Source organism: Leptodactylus fuscus, chromosome 2, assembly GCF_031893055.1.
Source record: "Leptodactylus fuscus isolate aLepFus1 chromosome 2, aLepFus1.hap2, whole genome shotgun sequence".
Taxonomy (NCBI): domain Eukaryota; kingdom Metazoa; phylum Chordata; class Amphibia; order Anura; family Leptodactylidae; genus Leptodactylus; species Leptodactylus fuscus.
The window spans coordinates 227,218,347-227,227,686 of NC_134266.1; the positions used below are offsets into that span (position 1 = coordinate 227,218,347).

General features: G+C 42.4%; 1 protein-coding gene across 1 annotated transcript; it reads left to right on the plus strand.

Annotated features, from left to right (window-relative positions):
- Positions 1–4,119: 4,119 nt before the first annotated feature.
- LOC142193870 (retinol dehydrogenase 7-like) lies at positions 4,120–8,984 on the plus strand. Its single transcript, XM_075262883.1, has 4 exons — positions 4,120–4,446; positions 5,742–5,994; positions 6,781–6,947; positions 8,729–8,984. Exons 1-4 carry the CDS (start codon positions 4,134–4,136, stop codon positions 8,968–8,970), a joined length of 975 nt encoding a protein of 324 aa, XP_075118984.1. The 5' UTR covers positions 4,120–4,133; the 3' UTR covers positions 8,971–8,984.
- The last annotated feature ends 356 nt before the right edge of the window (positions 8,985–9,340 follow it).

Consider the following 9,340-nt stretch of genomic DNA (forward strand, 5'->3'; position numbering starts at 1 on the left):
AATTTCAAGGCGAATTGGCCTGAAGAATGAGCATCTCACCTCTTTTTCCGGGAGCTGGAATAAACGACTCCTGGAAAAAAGACCTGACCAGCTCCCATTGATTTCAATGGGAGTTGTCTTTTTGGTCAGGATTTTGAGGCCATATCCATATCCTCAAAATACCCCATGAGGAACTTACCCTCAGAGTTCGGTCCAAAAAACGGTTAGCCGCACTGGATGCCGCCCATAAAGTGCACCAGCATCCAGTTGAGGCATTCTGCTCCGGATTAGGCCCAAATGAAGGGCCTAGTCAGGAGGGAGTGTTGTGCTGCGGACATCTACGGCTGATATAGCTGCGAAATCCGTGTCAAGAAAGGGCATGTTGCTTCTTTTTTCTGTGAGCAGGAACAAACTGCTTGCCGAAAAAGGAACCCATTAAATTCAATGGGAGGTGGTTTTTTGAGCCAGATTTTGACGCGGGTTCCGTGTCATAATCCGGACCAAAAAAAACCTGTCTGAAACCAGCCTAAGTGATATTACAGACAGCGCTAGATGAAATGGCAATCCTAATGCTGAATGAGCCGTGCGCCCTCCATCTAAAAGAGTGGCCACAATCCCAGATGATTAAAAACCCAAGGCAATGTCTTAGTTTAAGACAATTTCTGCAAGCAGCAAATTAATTAAAAATGTTTTACCAGAACCTCTTGGTGCATCTAGGAAAAATAGTCCCCCATGTCTACTGGAAATCTGAGCCATAATTGCCAAAATTCACAGCTTTGTGCACAAATTAATCTATGGAACCGCCAAATCCATGGCCTGGAGGTCCGTGAAAAATACTGTAGTGTGCAAACAGCCACTAAGGATACCAGATGTGTTTTGTCAGTGCGTGTCGTGTGTGTGTGCATGCGATCCATGTGTATGTATGCGTGTGTGCATTCACGTGTGTGGTTCGTGTATATGTATGCGCGCATGTGATCCATGTATTTGTTCATGCGTAATGCAAGTGTCCATCCGTGCGGTAGTTGTGTATGAGTACACATGTGCTATGTTTGTCCGTATGCATTCATCTGAGTGTGTTTGCGTGCGTGTGTGGTCCTTGCATGTGCGTTCGTGTATGTGTGTGTGGTGTACATATGGTATTTATGGGGTGGAGTTGTGGTATTTGTGGGGGGTGTTTGTGTTGTGTGTATCTAGAGTGGTCTGGTGTGTGTGTGGTGTGTTGTGACATTTGTGTGGTGACAAAATCACTGCTCCTTCTTCAAGGACGTTTTTCTGATGTGGATTTTATTATGAAATCTAAAGATTTGAGACCGGGATTTCCGCTTTCTTTGATTTGTGAATTTATGTACATCGTCCTATTGATGTTACTGCTGCTAGTTTTATCCCTCCTCGGTTCCTAGAGCCAAGTTTAGGTGCATTAAGGCCCTCCCTTCTTCCTGTTCATGTGTTTTTTGCTTTTTGGCCAATTTAGCATTCAGTCATCCTTGTTCAGCTCTAGCAAGGAGTTCTCCTCTCATCTGATGCTGTTCTGCAAAGTTAGAAGAATTTAGCCTGAAAATAAAAAGTCATCTGGGATCTTCTTACCCACCTGCTCGGCTGAGCTGACGCTGTCTATCAACGTTTCTTGGAGTAAGTAGTTAGTTCAATATTGACATAATAGTGAGATTTTCTCTAGATCAGGGATAGGGAACCTTCGACTCTCCAGCTGCTGTAAAACCACAACTCCCAGCATGCATACTTTCTCTGCTGTTCTTGGAACTCCCATGGAAGTGAATGGGGCATGTTGGGAGTTGTAGTTTCCCAGCAGCTGAAGTGCCGAACGTTCCCTACCCCTGATCTAGATCCTAAACTCTTGCTGGCTTGTATTACATTATAATTCTTATCCGCCATTCCTTCTCTAAGAATGGATATAATAAGCTCATTGTGTATACGCACATGTTTTAGGTGCACAATGAAAAACGAAAAAGCCATATGCTTAACTATATATCTCTGTAGTTGTATGTGTCTGCTAATAACTTTTATGTTAAAATTGTGGTGGAAATTACCTGGATACAGGAGGGTTAAATGAGTTTTGGAAAGTACAGATTGTTTACATAAAGGTAAAAAAAAAAAACTAAAACCAGCAATACTTACCTCACCAATCCATTGCTGCTATCATTCCAAGAGTTACTTACCCCTTTAATACACCTCACCAATTTTATTCAACATTTGAAGTTTTATTTGCAATCATATAGCATAGCACAATGTCCTGTCTGAATACTATATGTTACACAAGCCTGTCTTACAGACAAAAAGGGTAGGGCACCATTTAAGTTCTTACCTGAGGCAGCGCAGAAGCTAGAACTGGCCCTGCATTTCACAATACGAACAAATTGTAAAGTTTTGAGATGTGATTTTGCAATGCACCATGTTACTGTGTAGCCCTATCCTATAACAGATTGCTAGGCTGCTACCTATATTATCTAATCTAATAAAATGCTGATGTGAAGCAGCTGGTCACAATTTGCCTGCTGTGGATGGAGTCTATTGCTTTGCGGTGAGGGTATGTTAACATGATGCATTTTTGCTTAAGAACTGTGAGCTGCACATTGATGGAATTAAAAACATGCATTTCTACAACAACAAAAAAACTTTTATGGGACAGTATGTCGCTGGGAGGTAGGGATTCCTAACTACAGTACTAAGAGCCCCGGTAAATCCAGCTACCATACAGACCAAGTTTCATGGGTGAAACTCGGTCGTGTGCAGCTAGCCTTAGGCTGAGGCCCCATGTAGGTTTTTGGAAATCACAGCACATCATTTATACCTATGGAAACGCATTGCGGTTTTTCCAGCGCCACTTTTCACAGAAAGTCCACAGAGTTTTCCTCTGCTGACTTTCACCTTCTATTATACTTATAGGGAACTGTCAGTGTGTCCGTAAGTATACCTGACATAATGCGATTTCCAAAAACACAATGGTTTTGGAAATCACGGCATTTCCACTGCAGGTATCTTTCTGCAGTATGTGGATTGGATTCACTAGGGACTATAAAATGCTGCTCACTTAAGGGGAACCTATGGCCAAGAACATGCAATGCAATCTGCAACAAGCATGCTATAGAGCAGGAGAAGCTGAGCACATTAGGATATATAGTTTTGCAGCAATTTATTCAATAGAAGTTGTAATTTCTGAATTAATATCTCTACTAATATCTTACTATGCTTAAAAACAGTCAGGGGTAGTCAGTGTTCGACAGACCTCCATGTAGGACTGTGCGTACAGAAATAGCTGTCAGTCACGAATAGGACCAGCCCATGACTCTATAATGAAAAGTTCATATGGGTTTTTTTTGGTCCAGAACCTGTGGCAGGTAGACGTGACTGAAAGCCGTGACTGGGCCTAGTCCAGAGGAGGGTGTCTCCAGCCAAATCATGAGGCGAAACGACCTGAAGAATGAGCATCTTGCTTCTTTTTCCGGAAAAAAGACCTGAATGGCTCCCATTGATTTCAATGGGAGCAGTCATTTTGGTCAGGATTTTGAGGCGGATATGGTCTCAAAATCCTGACCAAAAAATCTCTGTGTGAACTTAGCCTAAAATCTCCGTGTGAACTTAGCCTAAAATCTCTGTGTGAACATAGCCTAAGGGTAAGTTCACATGGAGATTTTTGGTCAGTATTTTGAGGCCGTATCTACCTCAATATCCTGACCAAAAAGACGGCTCCCATTGAATTAAATGTGAGCCCCTCAGGTCTTTTTTTCCAGGAGCCGGTTTGTTCCGGCTCCCGGAAAAAGAAGCAAGATGCTCATTCTTCAGGCTGTTTCACCTCATGATTCGGCTTGAGACACTCCCTCCTCAGGACTAGGCCCATTCATTGGGCCTAATCCGGAGTGGAGTGCGCGGCTGGATGCCGGTGCAGTGCACTGGCTTTCAGTCACTGCTACCCGGCTTTCGGTCCGGAACCTGAGGCGGCCTCTGCCTCAGGTTTCGGACCAAAAAACTATGTATGAACTTAGCCTAACAGTTTCTAAGCATAGAAAGTATATATCAGTCTGCTGTATAACATGCTGCCTGCATGTACATGATGACGGGTTCCCTTTAGATGTGTTTCACAATTATGTTCAATCACTCAGTTACAATGTATATTGCAGGATAAAATCCTATCCCCCATCATGTGGCTCCTTCTGCCGGTGGTATTTGCTCTGATCCTGTTGTACAGATGGTACAAACAAAGTCTGATGCTCGAGAATGTCACCGACAAATACGTCTTTATTACTGGATGTGACACTGGATTTGGGAACCTGCTGGCAAAGCAGTTAGACAAGCGTGGAATGAAGGTCCTGGCTGCTTGTCTGACTGATCATGGGGCAAAGAACTTAAAGAAAGAGACCTCTAGTAGACTGCAGACAATATTACTGGATGTTACTGACAGCAAAAGTGTAAGATCTGCTGCCGAAATAGTGTCAAATACAGTTGGAAAAACAGGTGATCATTTATTTTTCCTTACATCATTTTCCTGCTTTCCTGGTATTTTTGTAGATTATACCGAGTACTACAGTAATTCTCTAGGACCAGAAAAGGGGTTTTGCTATTTTGTCTTTATAAGTTTTGCTGCGTCAGTCCATGTACTGTGTCTGGTGCTTCATCAGATCACCAGTCAGGTAAATGGAACTAAACTACAATACAATACTGATAGCTAGTAGCGGAAAAAAGAAGCGACCTGCCCTATCTTGCCATGGATTCCGTGGCTGAATCAGCCGCTGTGTCCTCGGCGTGATGCTCTGGCCCATTCATTTGGGCGTAATCCATTGCGGAATGCTGCAATGGGATGCCGGTGCACTGCAGCAGCATCCCGTCAACGTTGAAATTCCACACCAAATTCCTCACCATTTTTCTCCGTGTGATTGGCCCCTTAAGGTGCATTCACACAGTGTATTTTGGCGAGGAAAAAATCAGGAATTAGGAAATGTTTTTTCCTACAGCACAGTGTATGGACCTTGAAAAAACTGTTAGGCCTTGTTCACACGGGGCACGGGACTGCGTATTTTGGTCCTGATTCTGATGCGGGAAGCCGCGTCAGGATAGGACCAAAATGCACCTGCCGCGACTGTTGCAGCTTCCAAAAGTCGCAGCTTCCTACAGTCGCAGCTTCCCGCTCCAGAATAGGCCCAAATGAATAGGCCTAGTCTGGAGGGTGCTATTGTGAGGCGGACGCCAGGGCTGACTCAGACACGTAATCTGCCTGAAGAAAGGGCAGCTTGCTTCTTTTTTCTGTGAGCCGGAACATACCGGTGGATTTTGAGATGGATTCGGCGTCAGAATCCGCCCCCTCTTGTTCCGTGTGAACGAGCCCTTAGCGGTTTTTCCATGTGGTTTTTGCCAATTCCACGTGGATTTTCCAGCTCCCGTTGACAGTTTTGGTTTTTGCAGGCGGAATCCAACTGAAGGAAGCTTTTTTTCCGCTAGCGGAAAAAATTTGCTAGCGGAACCCATGGAACTCTATGGAGAGGCATTTTTTCCACATGGATTCCGACACGGATTCAGCGTCAAAATCCTCGCCAAAAAACTCAATGTGAATGGAATCAAAGATAGTGATTTCTACTACTGAGATGATGGAGAGAGGCTGAACTAAAAAATAAAAAATAATTTAATTTACAGGTCACATTAGCAAAAAAAAGAATATTATCTAATGCAGGTATCTAATGCAATAAGCCCCTCTTAGCTTTCCTTTATGCATGGATAGATGATTCGGTATGAGCTGTATTTTTTTTACATTGCAGGGCTCTGGGGCTTGGTTAATAATGCAGGTACAATAATTTTTGGCCCAAATGAATGGCAAACAAAGGAAAATTTTGTGAAGGTCCTTAATGTGAATTTGATTGGAATGGTGGATGTGACTCTACAGCTACTGCCTCTGGTAAGGAAAGCCCAAGGACGCATTGTTAACGTATCTAGTGCTTTTGGAAGACTGTCTTCAGTTGGAGGATATTGCATATCAAAGTATGGTGTGGAGGCTTTCTCTGATAGCTTAAGGTAAGTTTTTATAAGATGGTGGTAATAACTTCTAATGTTCATAACTGGTGCAGATGCAGAATGCTAAAATGAAGGGTTGGGGCCACATTTTATGTCCTGTTTTCTATCATCTACCCCCTTTTTGGCCATACTTTTTGCAGGTGCGCCTTTTCTTAGACTAGTTTTACTGTGGTGCCTAGTTATGATGTTGGCACACCTCCTGCTAAGTGTTGTGCACATGATAGTTTAGATGCGTCTTTTTTGTTCAAAAAAGTGCAATTGCTATAAAAAAATCGCGCAAGTACCCCTTTTTAATATTTTCTAACCTGACGGGCTCTTTTACGCTACCCTTTTATAAAGTCTTCATAAATGAAGCATAGGGCAGAAAAAAACCTCAAAAAGGTGCAATTTATCTTAAAAAAAAAAAAAAAGGCGCAAAACAAGAAATCAAAGATCCACAATTATATGACAAACAAAAATTCACATTTAATAATCATCTAAAATATAATTAACCCCAATGATTGGATGGTATAAAAATAAGAAAATAATTGGAATGCTTTTACCTGTTCCAGATGAAGGGAGTCATAGCCCAACATTAGGGCCACAATGTATCCAAACGCAAAGGGGTGCAGGAGATTGACTCTGTATAACCCTATCACCCTTGCATATTAACAAGGTGCCAATGCTGCCCCTAAAATTGCCCTGCAAATATCGCCTTCCCTCCCAGGGAAATAAATTATGAAGGGTAATAGATAAGAGCTGTTTTTGCTGGTAAACATATCTCTAACACTTATTTTTTCCCTACAGGAGGGAATTACGTGATTTTGGAGTAAAAGTCTCCATCATAGAACCAGGAGGTTTCATAACACCGGCGACACTCTCAGTTGATATGTATATAAATAGCTTAAAACGTCTTTGGGAAAACCTCCCCAATGAAGTTAAAGATAGCTACGGCAAGCAGTACTACGAGCAATGTAAGTTGATTAAAAAAAAAAAAAACCTTTGTTCCAGCTCCCTGCAAATATAAACAGAATAAAGAGATCCATTTTGGGTTTTTTCTTCCCCTCACTAAATTTATAGGAAAAATCCTTGTAATTCCACAGCTAACAATAACATGCTGTCTTTTTTTTAATAAAAACACATGTATTTTCGATAATGCCGCTTTTCGGCAACTTTCTTTTTCCATAACATGAGGGTGAGATCAAATTAAATCTCATTCACTTTATTTGTATTTTACAATTCAGGGTATTTTTCAGGCTAAAGCCCTATGTATTGGTCCGCAGCAAAAATCGTTGTCAGAAAAACCACGGCAGAAATGCAGAGGTTTCCTCTTCAGACTTTCTGCCTCCTTTAGACCTATAGGGAAACTGCCGGCATTTCCGTAGGTGTAATTGACATTCTGCGAAATCCAAAACTGTGATAGTTTTGGAAATCACGGTGTGTTCGCTGCACGTATTTTTCCACATTGTGGGGACGGGATTTGCTAGAATCACATTCACTACACAGTGACTGTAAAATGCTGCGCTTTTTTCCATGGTCTTACCACTGAGGGAAAAACCACAAAATTTACACCATGGCCTTAAGCTAAGGCCCCACGGGATGATCCACAGCTCTAAAGCACTGCGCGAAAAAACATAGTGGGAATGCATCTCGGTTCTTCCCGCAGCACTCTAAAAAGAAAGTTCACAGAGTTATCCTCCATGGACTTTCTGTTACAATTATATCTACGGGTAAGCCACGGGCGTTTCCGTAGATATAATTTACATGCTGTGATTTCCAAAACCGCGCCGCTTTTGGAAATTGCAGCGTGTTCGCGCTGCAATTTTTACCGCAAAGTGGGCATGGGATCCATATGAATCCTATCCACTTTGCAGTTACTGCATAATGCCGCGATTATTTCCTGCAGCGTTATCACCACGGGAAAATCGCAGCATTTCTGGCCCATGGGGCCCCGGCCTTAGATGGGTTTCTACAGCAGCCACAATCATGCCTTAGGTGACTGAGGCCCCATGTTGTGGAAACGCAGCTTCTTTTGTTGCAGATTTTGTTGCTTTTTTTTTGAGCTGAAGCCAGGAGTAGACTAAGCAGAGGGCAGAAGAATAAGAACTTCCTATATATTTCCCATTCCTTTTGTAGCCATTTTTGGCTTTGGCTCAAAAAAACCGTAACAAAACCTGCAACAAAAGAAGTTACGTTTCCAAAACGTGGGACCTTAGCCTAAAGGTGGTTTCAGGCTTAATAACTGATGTCCTATCCTTATCTTCTGTCTGAAGAGGCTGCAGTATTCTGGTGAGTGCTGCAACCTCTTCACTGCTTATCAAGCACAGGCCATAAATATGTATACTGGCTGTCCTTGGCATCGCAGCTCAGCCAAGTGTTGAATGAACATGGCATTGTGACATCCTGTGAAGCGGCGCCATCACCACTTCAAGCAGATGATCTTTGGGGGTCCAGGGCATTGGACTCCCACTGATCTTCACATATCACCTATTGCTAGGGTTGTAAATGTAAAAATATTGGCACATTTTTTTGAGGAAAAAAAGCAAGTTTCACCACAGAAAATACAGTAAAAAAAAAAAAAAGCCTACAATATCTATCTTGTCTATTACAATGTAGGTGCATGTCACTGTTACTTGTACAAATTTACAACATCCTTTAGGTTGCAAAAGATTTATTCGGAAATCTGAGTCATTTGCCTGGACTAATAGAGAACATAACATTTTGTAGCATAACATGTTCACTCCTCTATTCACAGATGAGAAAAATCTGAAGGCTTTACTGAAAACAGCCAGTCCAAAGACCTATCAGGTTCCAGACTGTATGGAGCATGCTTTGACTGCTGTGTACCCTTGGACAAGATATTCTCCTGGATGGGACTGCAAGCTTATCTACCTTCCGTTATCTTACCTCCCCACTGTGTTATCGGACTATGTGATGGCTCGCTTTTCACCCAAACCAGCCCATAAAGCTGAACAAAGCACAACCACATGTGGCTGATTCAGAATAACATTGGTATAAGTCCAGTCTTACTGAGATGTATTGATATAAATTGCAGGAAACCTAGATCTAATAAAGAGTAACAATTTCATCAAACTGTTTACCATTATTTGTAAGGCCTGCCATGTTCTCACTGTCACTAGAAGATTCACCTATATAGGGGCGTAACTATAAAAGACCAGGCGCCATAGCAAGCTATGACTCCACCACCACCACCACCAAGGTATAATGTCTCCCCTCCTGGCTCCCACATGGTACAATGTCCCCTTTCCTGGCCTCCACACATTATAATGCACCCCTTACTAATACCTCACATAGTATAATGCCCCCTTTACTGACCCCCCCACTTTATTGGTCCTCAAACAGTATA

Excerpts from the sequence above, each read along its gene's own strand:
- LOC142193870 (XM_075262883.1), top strand. The coding sequence starts at position 4,134 with ATGTGGCTCCTTCTGCCGGTGGTATTTGCTCTGATCCTGTTGTACAGA. Across the intron at positions 4,447-5,741 it reads AAATACAGTTGGAAAAACAG|GGCTCTGGGGCTTGGTTAAT; the intron begins GTGATCATTTAT and ends TTTACATTGCAG. Across the intron at positions 5,995-6,780 it reads GCTTTCTCTGATAGCTTAAG|GAGGGAATTACGTGATTTTG; the intron begins GTAAGTTTTTAT and ends TTTTCCCTACAG.